Below are 22,484 nucleotides of genomic sequence, written 5' to 3' on the forward strand. Positions count from 1 at the left end.
GAGAATCCATTCCCTTGCCTATTCCAGCTTTTAGAGGCTGCTCACATTCCTTGCTTCATGGCCCTCTTTTTCCATCTTTGAAGTCAGCCATATTGCATCTCTCTGACTCTGCTTCCCTCCTCACATCTTTTCTTTGACCTACTCTTTCTTCCCCCTCTTATATATTTATGGACCCTTGTGATTATATTGGGCCCACCCGCATAATCCAGGATAATCTCCTTGTTTTAAACTCAGCTGATTAGCAACCATAATCCCATCTGCACTTTAATTCCCTTTATCATGTAACCTAATATACTCACACGTTCCAGGTATTAGGACATGGACATCTTTGGGGGGGCATTATTCTGCCTATCACAAGGTCTGTTGAGATATATATATCTCAACCCCTATCACTCTCAACCCCTACCTTGACTGGGCACATGTAACCAAAGAAGCCTGACCTGATTAACAACTTCTTTATTGGTTAAATAGAGACTGACCCTCTTTATTCAAAGTCAAAGAAGGGCTATTTCTAATATTCTCATTACAAATAAAGATCTCTTACTATAGACAGAACATGAGTGTATTTTTAAGATTATTTTTGTGACCAACACTCTCCCCAACAAACTCTAAATGCTAGACCAGCAGTTTCCATTGACAACATTTCAGAAATTATTTTGGAGATTGATAATAGGTTTCCAACTATTTGTTTTTCAAATGAAACCATAAAACACGACACTCATATGCTCCCCCAAATCTATCATCTATCATTGCTTCTATTTCATTAAAAAGTAGGAAAAAAAATACCAAAAAATAGAAAAGAATCTCAGAATACTCTGTACTTCTTTAAATCATTTTAGTTTAATAAAAAACAAATTATATCATCATGATTTTTATAATTTTGCTGATCTTTGACCAGGATTTTTTAAAAATCACTTTTATGACTGATTTACCTGTAGCAACTAAGTCACTGTCTCCATGTGTCAAGGACTGGGGACGGCTACGAAGTTTGCTTTTGAAAGATCTTGGTCGACGTGGTGATGTAGGTGGCAGAGGAATCTCTGATGATTGATTTTTGCTGTCTTTAACTAACCGAAGGCGTTCATAGAGCTCCTGCAGCTCCTTATTCTGCTGGGTTTGAAGATTTACCACCTCCTGAATGTGTCTGAATGAAAATCATGCAGAAATAATTTTACTGGCACTGGCACTGGCACCATACAGATAAGCCAAGAAGTTCTATACCAGTACATGTAAAGATTAACAAGGAACTTAGATAAAGAATATGGAAACACAGGAGAATTTTTACAATTTTAGGATGGGAAATGCTTTCTGTAGCATAGCATCAATCAGGTATAAAGAAAAATGTGAGCAAATTTGACAAAAAGAAATTTTTACAACTTCAATACAATGAAAGAAAATAAAGCAAAATTTCAAGTCAGATAGTATTAATGATATGAACCCTTTCTTATATGTTGCAAATATAAATAGGAAGAAAATACTTGCAACATATAATAAAGGGTTAATGTTCAGAATATATAAATAGTTCCTTAAAAAACAATAAAAAAATGCCTTCTAGGAAAAAGGGCAAAAAATGTGAAAAGGCAATTCCAAAGAAGAGGAAATACAAATAACTAATAAATGAGATAACACCCAACCTCACTGATAACTAATCAGAACACAATTAAGAAAAACTTTAAAAATGTATCTGATTGGAAGTAAAATAAAAGGATTGATAAGATCCAGTCCAGTGTTGTTAAAGGTGTGGAAAAACAGGCACTTTCATATATTTTTGTTTGGAGTGTAAAATGGTATTAGTTACATGGGAAAACAATTTTAGCAGTTTCTATTAATTTGAAATGTGCACATTTTTTAACCCAGCAATTCCATTTAGGCATCTATCCTACAAAAATACTCACATAAGAATGTAAAAATATAAGGATTTTCACTTCAGCAATGTCTACATAAGCAAAACATAGTTAACAAACAAAATGTCCATTAAGGAGGGATTAAATAAACATGGGTATACCCATACATTGGAATAGCATACAGCCATTTTTAAAAAAATAGATTCATTTGTGCAGTCATGAACATATATAGTATTATGATCCCACTTTTGTATAAAACAAAAATTATATATTTGTAAATACATAGAAAAATGACTGAGAAGATACATACCAAACAGTTCACAGTGGCTGCCTCTGAGAACTATGATTGGGGCATGACAACTGTGAGGTTTTATTGCTTGCATTTTTACTCTAGTGCTTGAATCTTTTCCTATGAATCACTTCTATAATAATAATCTTGGAAATATACAAATATTTATGCAAAAAAGACTGCGGTTAATTCAAATCAATTTAGGTGAAAAAACTCAGCTTGCCATGTGGGCCTATAGGATTATAGTCCGTAGAAATATCATCCTGGGGTTTTAAAAAATTGTGAAGGTACCATAATTAAAAAGAATACTGAAAACAGAATAAAATAAATTATTTTTTAAGATCTTTCCCAGAATATGCGAACTCACAGAGACTAAATAATTAGAGTACTCGTTGCCAGGGGTGGGTGGCAGGGGGAATGGGGAGTTAAAGCATCATGGGTGTAGGGTTTCTGTTTGGGGAAATGGAAATGTCTTTGTAATGGAAGATGGTGAGGGTACCACAATATTGTGAAAGTGATTAATCTCATTGAATGGTATGCTTGGGAGTGGTTGAGATGGGAAAGTTTATATTATATACATGTTCCCACATTTAAAAAAAATAACAACAACAACAAAAAAGATCCTTCCCAGGTCTTGGGTTCTATGAGGTTATGAGAATCCATGTCTCACATGCAAAATAAAATACTCATAACCATTTTGGTCATCTACAAAGCCATCAGTTTTAAAGAACAGTTTAAAAGAAGCATTAAAAATAGTGATGGATTATTGATATCAGAAATATTAAACCCCTTTAACAGTAACTTTTTATTATAACAGTATCAGTATATATATATATTGTATAGTGTTTAGATATAGTTACGTCTAGCTTGTATCTTAACTTTTTTTTCTTTTTTAAGCAGAACATAAACTCTCTAGTGATGAATGTTTAAAACATACATTCACATTTTTTTCCAGGCTGAAATTAAAAGGGGTACACATTATGCTTTTTAAAAATATGATCCTTTATTTCAAAATGGAATACATTTACAACTGTCTGAAAATTTTAAAACAAGTTGGAGAGAAAAATGGTGTTACACTTATCTCTTACTAGAATAATAGTTTTTTTTTTTCTCCTGTGGGCAAGACCTTAAAAACTGTGGGAAATCTCCAAATATTTTAACCAGTTTGAGTTTGAACAACTTCCAACTGGAGCATTTTCAAAACATGTAGGAATCTAGTTAAAGTCCAGCTTTTTCCCTACCTATATATATATGTACTTTATTTCCTGATTCTGCCTTCTTTCCCAGCTGTTCAAGACCCAGAACAGGGTAGATATTCTTTAAAGCACAAGATACACTCAAAAATTGCTAAAGGTGGTTTCAACTTTTCAAAATAATGGCATGGGGTTACTGATAGGAAACTTGTAAATAATTTATAAGAATAACCATATAATGGAGTACTATGGAGCTATAAAAAAAAGATGACGCAGATGTAGTGAAAAGGTAAAAAATAAGATGCAAAAAAAGGTCTAAAATATGCTACAATTTGTGGGGGGGGAAGAGTAAAATATGTATGTATTTGTTTGTATCTACATAGACTAACTGGATATACAAGAAAACAGGTAGTATTGGTTGCCTTTAAGGAAAAAAAACTAGATGCCTGGGATGGAAGGGTTGAGAGAGACTACTGGTTACCCTCTCCTATCTTTTGAATTTTGAACCACATGAATAAAATTAGAAAGAATTCAGTAACTTACTACTAATTTCTTCAAAATATGATGTGGTTTATAAAACTAAATACAAAAGCAGCATTCCTATGTGATAACACATATTACCACAGTTATCACTTGTGAAGGTTAATGACCTCAGACACCAAAAAACAAGCTTAATCTTGGGAGTATCTTACCATTTCCTAAAGAAGATGAACCACTATCTCTGACCATGTAAATTAAGACATTTACCTATCAAATGTGAAATTATATAATACATATAAATAAGAATGGCTGTAAAATCTAAAACCAAATGTCCTGAAGGATAAGGATTGAAAAGTTCAACCAAAATAATAATAAAATCATATTGGTAAATAAGCAATAATAATTAGCCTTCACACTAGGAAAACATTTTAATATAAGGATTTTTATGCTCATAAATGTCTAGCATTTAGATACCATTTTAGATTTCTTTGTATTTTTCAATCATAAAAAGTTTTCAATCATTAAAATGTCACCAATCCTAAATATTTAGCTACCAGTCAAATATTAAGTTCTATAAAACCCAGGGCAACCACATTTGTAACAGGAAAGAAACAGTCCTTACTTTTCTCGTAACCTTTGAAGCTCCACCTTCAAGTCCTCATCCTCTATTTCTGACTCATCATCACTGCTCATTGGGGAAGAAGGTGAATATAAGAGTGAGCTCTGTGTTTGAACACAAGCTTGTTCTTCATGGAGTGGTAAACACTGACCACTCTCTGGACCAGTCTTTGCCGCTGACTTTCCATTGCCAGCAAGAGGGGTTGAAAATTCACTATCAGAGCTAGGCTGTTTTTCAACAGTCAGTATCTCTCTCTCTTTAAGCAACAGCTCAGATCCAGACTGTAGGCTACTGCTTCCTGTGGCTGAAGTTTCTTCCAATTCCTTTTCTGGAGTCATCAAAGATACATTAGCCTCACAAGCTGTGCTGAAAGATAAGGATTTGTCACTTTGTTTGGGAATTCCTTCATCTTTTTTAAAGGTCTTAGGAAGAGCTCGTAACTTCTGAGAAGAAAATGAAGTCTGTGGATTGTGCGTGGCAGGTTCCATTTCTACCAACTGAGACTTTGCTGTTTCAGTAAAAACTATAGTTTCTTCACTAGAATGGCTTGTAATCTGTTTGGAAGCTGGTATGTGTTCTATTCCAAAAGATGTCACTTTCACTGATTGCTGCTGAGGAACTGTAATCACCTAAGATACAAAAAGGCAAAAATGGCTGGCTCTGCCTAACCTCATGAAGAAATTCAGTATCATTATAATTTATGGCACAAACAAGTGGATAGTCTGCAGTGACGTATATAAATTGATAATACACTTAAAAATCCCATCTATACTCCCCATCTTCAAAGTTTCAGTCAGGTCCCTTGGGTAAAGAGAGGTTGGCTTCATATTGCTTAAATAAAATTCCACAATTAAAAAAATTCCATAAAATTGCTTAGATTCTAAAGGACATGAAATTAGATTTATAAAACAGATGATTCAACAACCACCCCCCCCCCAAAAAAATAATGACTCATTTCTGTGCTCTCCTCCAGCTACTAAAATCCCCATTTCTTTAGACTCACCTTTACTGGATGGCTTCAAAAGGTGAGGAGATACATGCAAGGGGAACACATTAAATATGACAATGGTCTACTTTAAAAATAAGTATTACCTACAGACCAAGATCTTCAATGCTATTACTGTTTATAATACCCCTGTAGATAAGGATTCAACCAAAGACACAAACCTGAAACCGACCCCGCTGAAATGATCCACTCATCACTTTACGACTACTTAAAGCCCTAGTATCAGCTGTAGACTCGCATGTCAGAGGAATGGGATCAGAAGCAACTGCTGATCTCATATCTTCTCCTTCCGCTGTGAGTTTTGCCAAATTATAAGCAGAAAAAAGAAGATTGTTAAGATTAAATTTCCTTACATTACCAAAAATGAAGAAAAGTAGAAAAAACTGAACTCCTAGACAATTAAAAGGTGTTAATGTAATATAAGCAACATTGCATAAATCCCTGACTCTAAATCAGACATAGAAAGATTTATCCCGAGACGTAGTATCTATATGAAATGAATAACTGGAAAAACAAATCTGTTACAAAAGGAAAAATAAAATGGCAATGGCATTAATGAAACATTTCACACACATGGGCTACGTGGAAAAAGTGGCAAGATTTGTGTATGAACAAAAAAAAAATACATAAGTAAATGAAAAATGATGTTACCTAGTCTACGTCCCTGACTGTAAGCACACTACCTTGACGGACTTTTGATCTCTTGAAAAAGCTGGTTGACTGCCGTAGCCTGTACGCCCAGCTTTTTAATTTGCGAGTCCAGGATTTCTTGCTAATAGGATTTTTGAGACTAGGACAAGTAAAGCTTAGGCCAAAATATCCACCTCCTGTCTGCAGATGAATGGTTCCACCGCTTGACACAGCAGCAGGATAGATCTCTGGATCCCCTGGAAGTGAAGCATCTGGGGACATCTCCTAATAGAGACAAAAAGAGAAAAATCAAAATGGCAACAATTTAGATAAGGTGGAAGAGTTGTTTATACCTTGGAGTTGTTGTATAGACCAATTGGTAGTCGAAAATAGGATGTTAAGTATAGTTGCATTAATAGTACCATATCAGACTGAACCTGAAGTACTCTATTGAAATTAAGCTTTCCCCTTTGTTTAAAAATATTATTTAGACTTCAGATAAGAAAACAGCAAAATATTAATCTTTCACCTCAGAATACTTTTCACCACTACATCAACTTTGAAAATCAAAAATTAAAATATATTTTTTTATGAACCAATTTACTAAAAAGGTTACTGAAACCATATAAATTAAAATTAAATTTTTCACTTATGCTCATATTATTTAAGAAAGTTAAAGATGCCTGACACACATGATTACATAGAGAAACAATATCTAGGCACTTAGGTTTCTAGAGAAAAATTACCAAAACAAGTTTCTTACTTTATGAAAGTGCACAAAAACTTTACAGGGGATCTCAAAATTATTCCAAAATTTCTAATTCATGCTCCAAAAGTTGTTGTTAATGTAGGCCACTGCAGGCTTTAAAAATCAGTCTTCCACTTGCTCTGCCGCAACCCCCACAAAAAAAATTAATTGTTGTTTTCTAAATGAGTGTTTTAATAATGAATTCTCTATAATAATTAATAAAAAAATTAATACAATTACAAATATTTTGGGAATATTTGGGGTCACTACTAATCAAGAAGATTAAACAAATATTGAAAAGCACAAAGGATGGGATTCAACTTTGAAGCAGGTTAGCATAAGAAGCAGGACGTATAATGCACTCGTAAGTAATCATTGTTGAGACTTAGGAGGAGATCAGCAGTTACTGGAGGTAAAACTGATCAATTTTTTTTGTTTGTTTGTTTAAAAGTGTCTTTATTTTTCCTTCATTTTTTTATCTTCATTTTATTGAGATATATTCACATACCACGCAGTCATACAAAACAAATCGTACATTTGATTGTTCACAGTACCATTACATAGTTGTACATTCATCACCTAAATCAATCCCTGACACCTTCATTAGCACACACACAAAAATAACAAGAATAATAATTAAAGTGAAAAAGAGCAATTGAAGTAAAAAAGAACACTGGGTACCTTTGTATGTTTGTTTGTTTGTTTCCTTCCCCTATTTTTCTACTCATCCATCCATAAACTAGACAAAGTGGAGTGTGGTCCTTATGGTTTTCCCAATCCCATTGTTACCCCTTATAAGCAACATTTTTATACAATTGTCTTCGAGATTCATGGGTTCTGGGTTGTAGTTTGATAGTTTCAGGTATCCACCAGCTACCCCAATTCTTTAGAACCTAAAGAGGGTTGTCTAAATTGTGCGTAAGAGTGCCCACCAGAGTGACCTCTCGGCTCCTTTTGGAATCTCTCTGCTACTGAAGCTTATTTCATTTCCTTTCACATCCCCCTTTTGGTCAAGAAGATGTTCTCCGTCCCACGATGCCAGCTCTACATTCCTCCCCGGGAGTCATATTCCACGTTGCCAGGGAGATTCACTCCCCTGGGTGTCTGATCCCACGTAGGGGGGAGGGCAGTGATTTCACCTTTCAAGTTGGCTTAGCTAGAGAGAGAGGGCCACATCTGAGCAACAAAGAGGCATTCGGGAGGAGGCTCTTAGGCACAATTATAGGGAGGCCTAGCCTCTCCATGGCAGCAACCGTCTTCCCAAGGGTAAAACCTACGGTAGAGGGCTCAACCCATCAAACCACCAGTTCCCTATGTCTGTGGTCATGTTAGCAACCATTGAGGTGGGATAGGCCAATACCCCTGCATTTTCCACAGGCTTCTCAAGGGGGCAGTACATATTTTTTTCCTTGTTTTTTCCTTTTTCTTTTTTTTTTAACCTTTCCTTCCTTTCTAAATCAACTGTATGGAAAAAAAAAATTAAAAAAAAAAAAAGAAAGAAAAACATACAATAAAAGAACATTTCAAAGAGACCGTAACAAGGGAGTAAGTAAAAGACAACTAACCTAAGACAACTGCTTTACTTCCAACCTGTTCCTACTTTACACCAAGAAAGTTACATAATATAGCAACATTTCTGTGAACTTGCTCCTACTATATCCATCAGAAATTAACAGACCATAGTCATTCCTGGGCATCCCCAGAACGTTAAATAGCATATCTGTTCTTCTTGGATTACTGTTCCCCCTTCCTTAATTGCTCTCTACTGCTAGTTCCCCTACATTCGACATTATAAACCATTCGTTTTACATTTTTCAAAGTTCACATTAGTGGTAGCATATAATATTTCTCTTTTTGTGCCTGGCTTATTTCGCTCAGCATTATGTCTTCAAGGTTCATCCATGTTGTCATATGTCTCACGAGGTCGTTCCTTCTTACTGCCGTGTAGTATTCCATCGTGTGTATATACCACATTTTATTTATCCACTCATCTGTTGAAGGACATTTGGGTTGTTTCCATCTCTTGGCAATTGTGAATAATGCTGCTATGAACATTGGCGTGCAGATATCTGTTCGTGTCACTGCTTTCCGATCTTCCGGGTATATACCGAGAAGTGCAATCGCTGGATCGAATGGTAACTCTATTTCTAGTTTTCTAAGGAACTGCCAGACTGACTTGCAGAGTGGCTGAACCATTATACAGTCCCACCAACAATGAATAAGAGTTCCAATTTCTCCACATCCCCTCCAGCATTTGTAGTTTCCTGTTTCTTTAATGGCAGCCATTCTAATCGGTGTTAGATGGTATCTCATTGTGGTCTTAATTTGCATCTCTCTAATAGCTAGTGAAGCTGAACATTTCTTCATGTGTTTCTTGCCCATTTGTATTTCCTCTTCAGAGAACTGTCTTTTCATATCCTTTGCCCATTTTATAATTGGGCTGTCTGTACTATTGTCATTGAGTTGTAGGATTTCTTTATATATGCAAGATATCAGTCTTTTGTCAGATACATGGTTTCCAAAAATTTTTTCCCTTTGAGTTGGCTGCCTCTTTACCTTTTTGAGAAATTCCTTTGAGGTGCAGAAACTTCTAAGCTTGAGGAGTTCCCATTTATCTATTTGTTCTTTTGTTGCTTGTGCTTTGGGTGTAAAGTCTAGGAAGTGGCCGCCTAATACAAGGTCTTGAAGATGTTTCCCTACATTATCTTCTAGGATTTTTATGGTACTGTCTTTTATATTGAGATCTTTCGTCCATTTTGAGTTAATTTTTGTGTAGGGGGTGAGGTAGGGGTCCTCTTTCATTCTTTTGGATATGGATATCCAACTCTCCCAGCCCCATTTGTTGAATAGACCATTATGACTCAGTTCAGTGACTTTGGGGGCCTTATCAAAGATCAGTCGGCCATAGATCTGAGGGTCTATCTCTGAATTCTCAATTCGATTCCATTGATCTATATGTCTATCTTTGTGCCAGTACCATGCTGTTTTGACAACTGTGGCTTTATAATAAGCTTCAAAGTCAGGGAGTGTAAGTCCTCCCACTTCGTGTTTCTTTTTTAGAGTGTCTTTAGCAATTCGAGGCATCTTCCCTTTCCAAATAAATTTGATAACTAGCTTTTCCAAGTCTGCAAAGTAGGTTGTTGGAATTTTGATTGGGATTGCATTGAATCTGTAGATTAGTTTGGGTAGAATTGACATCTTAATGACATTTAGCCTTCCTATCCATGAACATGGAATATTTTTCCATGTTTTAAGGTCCCCTTCTATTTCTTTTAGTAGAGTTACATAGTTTTCTTTGTATACGTCTTTTACATTTTTGGTTAAGTTTATTCCTAGGTACTTGATTTTTTTAGTTGCTATTGAAAATGGTATCTTTTTCTTGAGTGTCTCTTCAGTTTGTTCATTTCTAGCACATAGAAACATTATTGACTTATGTGCATTAATCTTGTATCCCGCTACTTTGCTAAATTTGTTTATTAGCTCTAGTAGCTGTATCGTCGATTTCTCAGGGTTTTCCAGATATAAGAACATATCATCTGCAAACAATGACAGTTTTACTTCTTCTTTTCCAATTTGGATGCCTTTTATTTCTTTGTCTTGCCGGATTGCCCTGGCTAGCACTTCGAGTACAATGTTGAATAACAGTGGTGACAGCGGGCATCCTTGTCTTGTTCCTGATCTTAGAGGGAAGGCTTTCAGTCTCTCACCATTGAGTACTATGCTGGCTGTGGGTTTTTCATATATGCTCTTTATCATATTGAGGAAGTTTCCTTCAATTCCTACCTTTTGAAGTGTTTTTATCAAAAACGGATGTTGGATTTTGTCAAATGCTTTTTCAGCATCTATTGAGATGATCATTTGATTTTTTCCTTTTGAATTTTTAATGTGTTGTAATACATTGATTGATTTTCTTATGTTGAACCATCCTTGCATGCCTGGAATGAACCCCACTTGGTCATGGTGTATGATTTTTTTAATGTGTCTTTGGATTCGATTTGCAAGTATTTTGTTGAGGATTTTTGCATCTATATTCATTAGGGAGATTGACCGGTAGTTTTCCTTTTTTGTAGCATCTTTGCGTGGTTTTGGTATTAGATTGATGTTAGCTTCATAAAATGAGTTAGGTAGTCTTCCATTTTCTTCAATGTTTTGAAAGAGTTTGAGTAAGATTGGTGTCAGTTCTTTCTGGAAAGTTTGGTAGAATTCCCCTGTGAAGCCATCTGGCCCTGGGCATTTATTTGTGGGAAGATTTTTGATGACTGATTGGATCTCTTTGCTTGTGATGGGTTGATTGAGGTCTTCTAATTCTTCTCTGGTCAGTCTAGGTTGTTCATATGTTTCCAGGAAATTGTCCATTTCCTCTACATTATCCAGTTTGTTGCCATACAGTTGTTCATAGTATCCTCTTATAATTTTTTTAATTTCTTCAGGATCTGCAGTTATGTCACCTTTTTCATTCATTATTTTTTTTATATGGGTCTTCTCTCTTTTTGATTTTGTCAGTCTAGCTAGGGGCTTGTCAATCTTGTTGATCTTCTCAAAGAACCAACTTCTGGTGATAGTTATCCTCTCTATTATTTTTTTTTTCTCTATGTCATTTATTTCTGCTTTAATCCTTGTTATTTCTTTTCTTGTACTTGGTTTAGGATTGGTTTGCTGTTCATTTTCTAGCTTCTTCAGTTGATCCATTAATTCTTTGATTTTGGCTCTTTCTTCCTTTTTAATATATGCATTTAGTGCTATAAATTTCCCCCTCAGCACGGCTTTTGCTGCATCCCATAGGTTTTGGTATGTTGTGTTCTCATTTTCATTTGTCTCTACATATTTAGCAATTTCTCTTGCTATTTCTTCTTTAACCCACTGATTGTTTAGGAGTGTGTTGTTTAACCTCCAGGTATTTGTGAATTTTCTAAGTCTCTGATGGTTATTGACTTCTAATTGTATTCCATTGTGGTCAGAGAATGTGCTTTGAATAATTTCAATGTTTTTAAATTTATTGAGGCTTGTTTTATGTCCCAGCATATGATCTGTTCTGGAGAAAGTTCCATGAGCACTAGAAAAGTATGTGTATCCTGGTGATTTGGGATGTAATGTCCTGTATATGTCTGTTAAATCTAATTCATTTATCAGATTGTTTAGGTTTTCAATTTCCTTATTGGTCTTCTGTCTGGTTGATCTATCTATAGGAGGGAGTGATGTGTTGAAGTCTCCCACAATTATTGTGGAAACATCAATTGCTTCCTTTAGTTTTGCCAGTGTTTCTCTCATGTATTTTGTGGCACCTTGATTGGGTGAATAGACATTTACGATTGTTATTTCTTCTTGTTGAATTGCCCCTTTTATTAGTATGTAGTGGCCTTCTTTGTCTCTCAAAACATCCCTGCATTTAAAGTCTATTTTATCTGAGATTAATATTGCTACACCTGCTTTCTTTTGGCTGTAGCTTGCATGAAATATTTTTTTCCATCCTTTCACTTTCAATTTCTTTGTGTCCCTGTGTGTAAGAGAGTCTCTTGTATACAACATATTGATGGTTCATTTTTTTTTATCCATTCTGCGAATCTATATCTTTTAATTGGGGAGTTTAATCCATTTACATTCAACGTTATAACCGTGAAAGCGTTTCTTGAATCAGCCATCTTATCCTTTGGCTAATGTTTGTCATATATATTTTTCCCCTCTCTCTATTAATATCCTTTATTGTACCCATACCGAATCTCTTTAGTACTGAACCTTTCTCCAAGTCTCTCTGTCCTTTCTTTGTTTCTCTGTCTGTAGGGCTCCCTTTAGTATCTCCAGTAGGGCAGGTCTCTTGTTAGCAAATTCTCTCAGCATTTGTTTGTCTGTGAAAAATTTAAGCTCTCCCTCAGATTTGAAGGAGAGCTTTGCTGGATAAAGTATTCTTGGCTGGAAATTTTTCTCACTCAGAATTTTAAATATATCGTGCCACTGCCTTCTCGCCTCCCTGGTGGCTGCTGAGTAGTCACTACTTAGTCTTATGCTGTTTCCTTTGTATGTGGTGAATTGCTTTTCTCTTGCTGCTTTCAGAACTTGCTCCTTCTCTTCCGTGTTTGACAGTGTGATCAGAATATGTCTCGGAGTGGGTTTATTTGGATTTATTCTATTTGGAGTTCGCTGGGCATTTATGATTTGTGTATTTATGCTGTTTAGAAGATTTGGGAAGTTTTCCCCAACAATTTCTTTTAATACTCTTCCTAGACCTTTACCCTTTTCTTCCCCTTCTGGAACACCAATGAGTCTTATATTAGGACGTTTTATATTATCTATCATATCCCTGAGGTCCGTTTCGATTTTTTCAATTTTTTTCCCCATTCTTTCTTTTATGCTTTCATTTTCCATTCTGTCATCTTCCAGGTCACTGATTCATTGTTCAACTTCCTCTAGTCTTGTACTATGAGTGTCCAGAATCTTTTTAATTTGGTCAACAGTTTCTTTAATTTCCATAAGATCATCCATTTTTTTATTTAGTCTTGCAATGTCTTCTTTATGCTCTTCTAGGGTCTTCTTGATATCGTTTGTATTCTGTACTATGGTCTCATTGTTCATCTTCACTTCTTTGAGTAGCTGCTCTAGGTGCTGTGTCTCTTCTGACCTTTTGATTTGGGTGCTTGGGCTTGGGTTATCCATATCGTCTGGTTTTTTCATATGCTTTATAATTTTCTTTTGTTTTTGGCCTCGTGGCATTTGCTAAACTTGATAGGGTTCTTTACAGAGTTTTAGACCAATTGAAGTCCTTATCTCTAATTTATCAGATCTACAGCTTCGTGCAGTACACTTTCTCTAACTAACCAGCAGGTGGCGTCCACGAGCCACCTGTTCTCCTCAAGCCAGTTCTCCCCTGCTTTGCCTTTGTGGTGAGTGGGGGAATGAGTCTTGTGGGGTCCAATGGTGTACCAAGCTTGCGTGTGTAGTTGGTGTTGCACGCCCTGTATATGGGGCGTGTTTCTGGGCAGTCAGGGACGAGGGGTGGCTCTAACAATCAAATCTCCCTGGTGATCCTGGAGTTTTAAAGCTGCTGCAATAGTCTAATTCTTCAGTTCAGTCCTGGCACAGTTTGTCTCTGCCACTGACCCACAAGTCCTTGGTATTGGCGTATGGCTCCTGAGACTTGCAAGTGGGCCCCTCTTCAGGCCATGCACCCCCTGGTCCTCTGTTGAGGGATGACTGTGCTATGTCACAAGTGAGTGCCGTCCCCCCAGGGCAGTTCTGGGCTGCTGGGCTGTGTAGGGAGGCTCCCAGTCTGCTGAAATGGTGGCTGAATGGGGCTTTGTTAATTCACACTGCTCCACCTTCCCAACTCTGGGACAACCAGCTGAGGGTTCAGGGAAGGCTAATGTCCACTCCCAGTTTTGTGGTGTGTGCCTGTTATTTGAAGCACTTCCGTCACACTGCGTTGTGTGGGGCAGCTCTGGGCTATGGGGCTGGCGATGGGCAGGAGTGTTTCCTGTCCACCAGGATGATGGCTGTGAGTGGACACCCCCCTTTTCTTGGGAAGTTGTGGTGTTTAGTGAATTTTCTCAGCCACTGGATTATTGCCTTTTGTCTCAGAGCTCTCTTAGTTCTGCTCTTGTCTTGACCTGCCCAAATTGCAAGTCTTTGAAGCTTTCTGTATTGGGCTTCTTAGAGTAATTGTTTTAGAAAAAGAAAAAAGGATTAAAAAAAAAAAAAGGGCCCTCCTCACAGATCTAATGGGTTATTTAAATGCTAAGAGACAAAGCAATTAGGGCCATTAAGGAAAGGTCCACAGGGCAGAGAGATCAGCTTTTCTTCGGGATTTGCATATGAGCCTCAGGGCCTGAGCTCTGCCCTTCCCCTTTCTATGTTCACCAGAACTCCAAAAATCCTCCGCTTTTATTTTGGACTTTTTCGTGCTGTTTTTTTCTATGTCTGTCTCCTCTCTGCTGGGCTGGCTGCTCTCAGATTCTCTGGTGTCTGGTCTCAGTCTATCTATGGTTGGAGTTTGGATCAGTAGAATGAGTTTCCGATAAGGGCTGCCACTGCGGTTCTCCCTTCTCCTTCCCGGAGCTGACAGCCCCTCCTCCCACGGGACTGAGCCTGGCAGGGAGGGGCGCGGGTCCCCTGGCCACAAAAACTTACAGATTTCGCTGATCTCAGCAGTTCCACGTTTTCATGAGTGTTATATGAAGTATGCCCAAAGTCAGATTGCTCTGTGGTGTCCAGTCCACGCAGTTCCTGGCTTTCTACCTACTTTCCTGGAGGAGTAACTGAAACATACAGCGCACCAGTCCGCCATCTTGCCCCGCCTCCCTGAACAATCAATTTTTATTTTCCAAACTCTTATTGTGTACTAGTAATAACATTACTCCCATGAGGAGGAAAAAACCCTTACTAATATTGCAATTAGAAAGTGTTGCATTGGTCCCAGTGAAATTACAGGAAAGATTTTAAGTAATGGGTAGATCAATATGGCAATTAAATACATGTTCTAGTTTCCCTTAACAATCCAACTCCACAAACTCAACAGGAAAGATTCACATGGACACATGTATATATGATTGAAGGTGGAAAATGAAGCCCGAGACACGTAGGAACTGTTTCAAAATGTTACAAACTAACATGGCAGATATGGGCAACAAGAGAGAGCCCTGGCCAACCAAAAGGGTGAATGGCTGGCTAAAATGTTTACAAAGCTATACATGATCTGTCTCCCAAATATCTCTTCAACCTCATCTCATAACACCCTCCCTACTTACTCACTGGGTTTTTTTGGTTCCATGAAGACACCAAGTTTGTTCCACCCTATGGCCTTTGCACTTGCTATAACCTCTGCCTGGAATGCTCTTCAAACTGCTTGTTCAATGGCTACTCAGATATCCATCTGTGAATATCACCACCACATGAAAGTCTTCCCTGACCCCCTTATTTAAATTAATCCCCAAGTCTTTCTGCCATAGTGCTTTACTTTAGTACTCTGTATACCATACATGTTTGTTTATTTGAAATCTACCTTCCCCCACTAGAATGTGAGATCCACCTAAACAGAGGTTTTCATATATTCACCACTCAATAGATACGTGGGAAACAAAAGAAAGAACAGCCACACAGTTGTTACACCCTTTCCCTCCCCACTTTCACACCAAGCAGAAGACAGCAGAGGCATCTGCCCAAGATAAGAAAAAGTGTGTGGCAAAGATAAAGGACAGTGATGCAGGGAGGAGACAACATCCAAGAGGAAGGGGACAGCTTCCTCCTATCTTTGAAGTCTAGCTACTGGGCCACCCTTTAGGCGGATTAGAGAGAAGCTGCAATATATTGTGATAGGAAGCATGTCCCATGCTTTTCCCACAATTACGAGAGGAAGGCTACAATAAATACATTCAGTATACACAGACAGACAAGGAAAAAATCCTAAGGGGATGGGCACACAATAAAAATCACCAAACACTTATGAAAAATCCACACTACAAGAAAATACTAAACTCAAAACAAAAGAGCCAATGAAACATTAAAAATATAGCAAAAGATTTTAATATCTTCAGACAAATTTGAAAATATACTACATCCATAAGGAAAAGAATGAACTAGAGTTATTAGAAATTAAAAATATGATCTGTGACATTAAAAAACCAACTAAATAGGAGATTAGACACAGCGTGAAAATTGCGAGTTCTCTACAATCAAAAGGCAGAGATTGGCAGAATGGATAAAAAAGCATGACCCAACTATATGCTGTCTGCAACAGACTCACCTTAAAGTCAAAAATACATGTAAGTTGATGGTGAAAGGATGGAAAAAAATATATACCATGCAAGTAGAAATCAAAAGAGAGCTGGGGTGGCTATACTAATAGAAGATCAAATAGACTTCAAGTAAAAAACAGTTACAATGGACAAAGATGGTCATAATATACTGATAAAGGGAACAATTCAAGAGGAAGATGTAACAATTATAAATATTTATATATTTATAACTATATAAACAGCAGAGCCCCAAAAATATATGAAGCAAATCCTGACAGATTTGAAGGGAGAAACTGACAGTTCTACATTATTAGTAGGACACTTTAACAAACCACCCACAAGAAAGGATAAAACATCTAGTCAGAAGATCAATATGGAAATAAAGGACTTGAATGATACACTATACCAACTAGACTTAACAAACATATATAGAAAAATGTACCCAATGAAACAGAATACACATTCTTCTTAAGTGCACATGGATCATTCTTCAGAATAGACCATATACTGAGTAACATAATAAGTCTCAATAAATTAAAGAATACTGAAATCATACAATGTATATTCTCCAACCACAACAGAATGAAGTTAGAGACAAAGGGAAAATTCACAAATATGTGGAAATTAGACAACATATTCTTAAACAACCAATGGGTTAAAGATGAAATAAGAAGTGAAATTAATAAATACCTTGAGGCAAATGAAAATGAAAATACAACATGCCAAAACTTATGAGATGCAGTGAAGCAGAGTTTAAAGAAAAATTTATACTTCTCAATGCTTACAATAAAGAGAAGAAAGACTTCAAATCAGAGACCTAATCTCCACACAGGAAGATCTAGAAAAAGAAGAGCAAACTAAACCCAAAGCCAGCAGAAGGAAGAAAATAACAAAGATTAGAGCAGAGATAAATGAAATAGAAAACAAAGATACAATAGAGAGAATCACCAAAACCAAAAGTTGGTTTTTGGAAAAGATCAACAAAATTGACAAAACTTTAGCTAGAGCAACAAAGAAAAAAAAGAGAGGATACAAACAACGAAAATCTGAAATGAAGAGGAAGACATAACTACTAATCTCACTGAAGTAAAAAGGACTATTAAGAGGATATTATGAACTGTATGCAAATAAATAAGACAGTCTAGATGAAACGACCAAATTTTTAGAAACATGCCAACTACCTATCTTGACTCAAGAAGAAAGAGATCTCAAAAACCAATTACTAGGGGGAGCGGAGGCGGGGCAAGATGGCGGACTGGTGAGCTGTATGTTTTAGTTACTCCTCCAGGAAAGTAGGTAGAAAGCCAGGAACTGCGTGGACTGGACACCACAGAGCAATCTGACTTTGGGCATACTTCATACAACACTCATGAAAACGTGGAACTGCTGAGATCAGCGAAATCTGTAAGTTTTTGTGGCCAGGGGACCCGCGCCCCTCCCTGCCAGGCTCAGTCCCGTGGGAGGAGGGGCTGTCAGCTCCGGGAAGGAGAAGGGAGAACCGCAGTGGCAGCCCTTATCGGAAACTCATTCTACTGATCCAAACTCCAACCATAGATAGACTGAGACCAGACACCAGAGAATCTGAGAGCAGCCAGCCCAGCAGAGAGGAGACAGACATAGAAAAAAACAGCACAAAAAACTCCAAAATAAAAGCGGAGGATTTTTGGAGTTCTGGTGAACATAGAAAGGAGAAGGGCAGAGCTCAGGCCCTGAGGCTCATATGCAAATCCCGAAGAAAAGCTGATCTCTCTGCCCTGTGGACCTTTCCTAAATGGCCCTAATTGCTTTGTCTCTTAGCATTTAAATAACCCATTAGATCTGTGAGGAGGGCCCTTTTTTTTTTTTTAATCCTTTTTTCTTTTTCTAAAACAATTACTCTAAGAAGCCCAATACAGAAAGCTTCAAAGACTTGCAACTTGGGCAGGTCAAGACAAGAGCAGAACTAAGAGAGCTCTGAGACAAAAGGCAATAATCCAGTGGCTGAGAAAATTCACTAAACACCACAACTTCCCAAGAAAAGGGGGGTGTCCGCTCACAGACATCATCCTGGTGGACAGGAAACACTCCTGCCCATCGCCAGCCGCATAGCCCAGAGCTGCCCCACACAACGCAGTGTGAAGGAAGTGCTTCAAATAACAGGCACACACCACAAAACTGGGCATGGACATTAGCCTTCCCTGAACCCTCAGCTGGTTGTCCCAGAGTTGGGAAGGTGGAGCAGTGTGAATTAACAAAGCCCCATTCAGCCACCATTTCAGCAGACTGGGAGCCTCCCTACACAGCCCAGCAGCCCAGAACTGCCCTGGGGGGACAGCACTCACATGTGACATAGCACAGTCATCCCTCAACAGAGGACCCGGGGGTGCACGGCCTGAAGAGGGGCCCACTTGCAAGTCTCAGGAGCCATACGCCAATACCAAGGACTTGTGGGTCAGTGGCAGAGACAAACTGTGGCAGGACTGAACTGAAGGATTAGACTATTGCAGCAGCTTTAAAACTCCAGGATCACCAGGGAGATTTGATTGTTAGAGCCACCCTCCCTACCTGACTGCCCAGAAACACGCCCCATATACAGGGCGTGCAACACCAACTACACACGCAAGCTTGGTATACCAATTGGACCCCACAAGACTCACACCCCCACTAACCACAAAGGCTAAGCAGGGGAGAACTGGCTTGTGGAGAACAGGTGCCTCATGGACGCCACCTGCTGGTTAGTCAGAGAAAGTGTACTGCACGAAGCTGTAGATCTGATAAATTAGAGATAAGGACTTCAATTGGTCTACAAATCCTAAAAGAACCCTATCAAGTTAAGCAAATGCCAAGAGGCAAAAAACAACAGAAAATTATAAAGCATATGAAAAAACCAGACGATATGGATAACCCAAGCCCAAGCACCCAAATCAAAAGATCAGAAGAGACACAGCACCTAGAGCAGCTACTGAAAGAACAAAAGATGAACAATGAGACTATAGTACGGGATACAAAGGATATCAAGAAGACCCTAGAAGAGCATAAAGAAGACATTGCAAGACTAAATAAAAAAATAGATGATCTTATGGAAATTAAAGAAACTGTTGACCAAATTAAAAAGATTCTGGACACTCATAGTACAAGACTAGAGGAAGCTGAACAACGAATCAGTGACCTGGAAGATGACAGAATGGAAAATGAAAGCATAAAAGAAAGAATGGGGAAAAAATTTGAAAAAATTGAAACGGACCTCAGGGATATGATAGATATTACAAAACATCCGAATATAAGACTCATTGGTGTTCCAGAAGGGGAAGAAAAGGGTAAAGGTCTAGGAAGAGTACTCAAAGAAATTGTTGGGGAAAACTTCCCAAATCTTCTAAACAACATAAATACACAAATCATAAATGCTCAGTGAACCCCAAATAGAATAAATCCAAATAAACCCACTCCGAGACATATTCTGATCACACTGTCAAACACGGAAGAGAAGGAGCAAGTTCTGAAAGCAGCAAGAGAAAAGCAATTCACCACATACAAAGGAAACAGCATAAGACTAAGTAGTGACTACTCAGCAGCCACCAGGGAGGCGAGAAGGCAGTGGCACGATATATTAAAAATTCTGAGTGAGAAAAATTACCAACCAAGAATACTTTATCCAGCAAAGCTCTCCTTCAAATCTGAGGGAGAGCTTAAATTTTTCACAGACAAACAAATGCTGAGAAAATTTGCTAACAAGAGACCTGCCCTACTGGAGATACTAAACGGAGCCCTACAGACAGAGAAACAAAGAAAGGACAGAGAGACTTGGAGAAAGGTTCAGCACTAAAGAGATTCGGTATGGGTACAATAAAGGATATTAATAGAGAGAGGGGAAAAATATATATGACAAACATACACCAAAGCATAAGATGGCTGATTCAAGAAATGCCTTCACAGTTATAACATTGAATGTAAATGGATTAAACTCCCCAATTAAAAGATATAGATTTGCAGAATGGATCAAAAAAAATGAACCATCAATATGTTGCATACAAGAGACTCATCTTAGACACAGGGACACAAAGAAACTGAAAGTGAAAGGATGGAAAAAAATATTTCATGCAAGCTACAGCCAAAAGAAAGCAGGTGTAGCAATATTAATCTCAGATAAAATAGACTTTAAATGCAGGGATGTTTTGAGAGACAAAGAAGGCCACTACATACTAATAAAAGGGGCAATTCAACAAGAAGAAATAACAATCGTAAATGTCTATGCACCCAATCAAGGTGCCACAAAATACATGAGAGAAACACTGGCAAAACTAAAGGAAGCAATTGATATTTCCACAATAATTGTGGGAGACTTCAACACATCACTCCCTCCTATAGATAGATCAACCAGACAGAAGACCAATAAGGAAATTGAAAACCTAAACAATCTGATAAATGAATTAGATTTAACAGACATATACAGGACATTACATCCCAAATCACCAGGATACACATACTTTTCTAGTGCTCATGGAACTTTCTCCAGAACAGATCATATGCTGGGACATAAAACAAGCCTCAATAAATTTAAAAACATTGAAATTATTCAAAGCACATTCTCTGACCACAATGGAATACAATTAGAAGTCAATAACCATCAGAGACTTAGAAAATTCACAAATACCTGGAGGTTAAACAACACACTCCTAAACAATCAGTGGGTTAAAGAAGAAATAGCAAGAGAAATTGCTAAACATATAGAGACGAATGAAAATGAGAACACAACATACCAAAACCTATGGGATGCAGCAAAAGCAGTGCTAAGGGGGAAATTTATACAACTAAACGCATATATTAAAAAGGAAGAAAGAGCCAAAATCAAAGAACGAATGGATCAACTGAAGAAGCTAGAAAATGAACAGCAAACCAATCTTAAACCAATTAGAAGAAAAGAAATAACAAGGATTAAAGCAGAAATAAATGACATAGAGAACAAAGAAACAATAGAGAGGATAACTATCACCAAAACTTGGTTCCTTGAGAAGATCAACAAGATTGACAAGCCCCTAGCTAGACTGACAAAATCAAAAAGAGAGAAGACCCATATAAACAAAATAATGCATGAAAAAGGTGACATAACTGCAGATCCTGAAGAAATTAAAAAAAATTATAAGAGGATACTATGAACAACTGTATGACAACAAACTGGACAATGTAGAGGAAATGGACAATTTCCTGGAAACATATGAACAACCTAGACCGACCAGAGAAGAAATAGAAGACCTCAATCAACCAATCACAAGCAAAGAGATCCAATCAGTCATCAAAAATCTTCCCACAAATAAATGCCCAGGGCCAGATGGCTTCACAGGGGAATTCTACCAAACTTTCCAGAAAGAACTGACACCAATCTTACTCAAACTCTTTCAAAACATTGAAGAAAATGGAACACTACCTAACTCATTTTATGAAGCTAACATCAATCTGATACCAAAAACAGGCAAAGATGCTACAAAAAAGGAAAACTACCAGGCAATCTCCCTAATGAATATAGATGCAAAAATCCTCAACAAAATACTTGCAAATCAAATCCAAAGACACATTAAAAAAATCATACACCAAGACGAAGTGGGGTTCATTCCAGGCATGCAAGGATGGTTCAACATAAGAAAATCAATCAATGTATTACAACACAGTAAAAATTCGAAACGGAAAAATCAAATGATCATCTCAATAGATGCTGAAAAAGCATTTGACAAAATCCAACATCCGTTTTTGATAAAAACACTTCAAAAGGTAGGAATTGAAGGAAACTTCCTGAATATGATAAACAGCATATATGAAAAACCGACAGCCGGCATAGTACTCAATGGTGAGATACTGAAAGCCTTCCCTCTAAGATCAGGAACAAGACAAGGATGCCCGCTCTCACCACTGTTATTCACCATTGTGCTGGAAGTGCTAGCCAGGGCAATCCAGCAAGACAAAGAAATAAAAGGCATCCAAA

The 22,484-nt window shown here is 37.5% G+C and overlaps 1 protein-coding gene across 1 annotated transcript in view; it reads right to left on the reverse strand.

Moving 5' to 3' along the window:
* Positions 1-493: 493 nt before the first annotated feature.
* The window catches only part of LOC119522157 (serine/threonine-protein kinase WNK3-like), a 185,664-nt gene continuing 163,673 nt past the window's right edge, over positions 494-22,484 (reverse strand). The window contains exons 16-19 of the mRNA XM_037820811.1: positions 6,115-6,346; positions 5,593-5,723; positions 4,429-5,054; positions 494-1,144 (exon numbers count right to left, since the gene is read on the reverse strand). Coding sequence (XP_037676739.1) covers positions 856-1,144; positions 4,429-5,054; positions 5,593-5,723; positions 6,115-6,346 — 1,278 coding nt within the window. The 3' untranslated portion in view covers positions 494-855. The remainder of the gene's footprint in view (positions 1,145-4,428; positions 5,055-5,592; positions 5,724-6,114; positions 6,347-22,484) is intronic.

The sequence above is a fragment of the Choloepus didactylus genome, chromosome X (genome assembly GCF_015220235.1).
Source record: "Choloepus didactylus isolate mChoDid1 chromosome X, mChoDid1.pri, whole genome shotgun sequence".
NCBI lineage: Eukaryota > Metazoa > Chordata > Mammalia > Pilosa > Megalonychidae > Choloepus > Choloepus didactylus.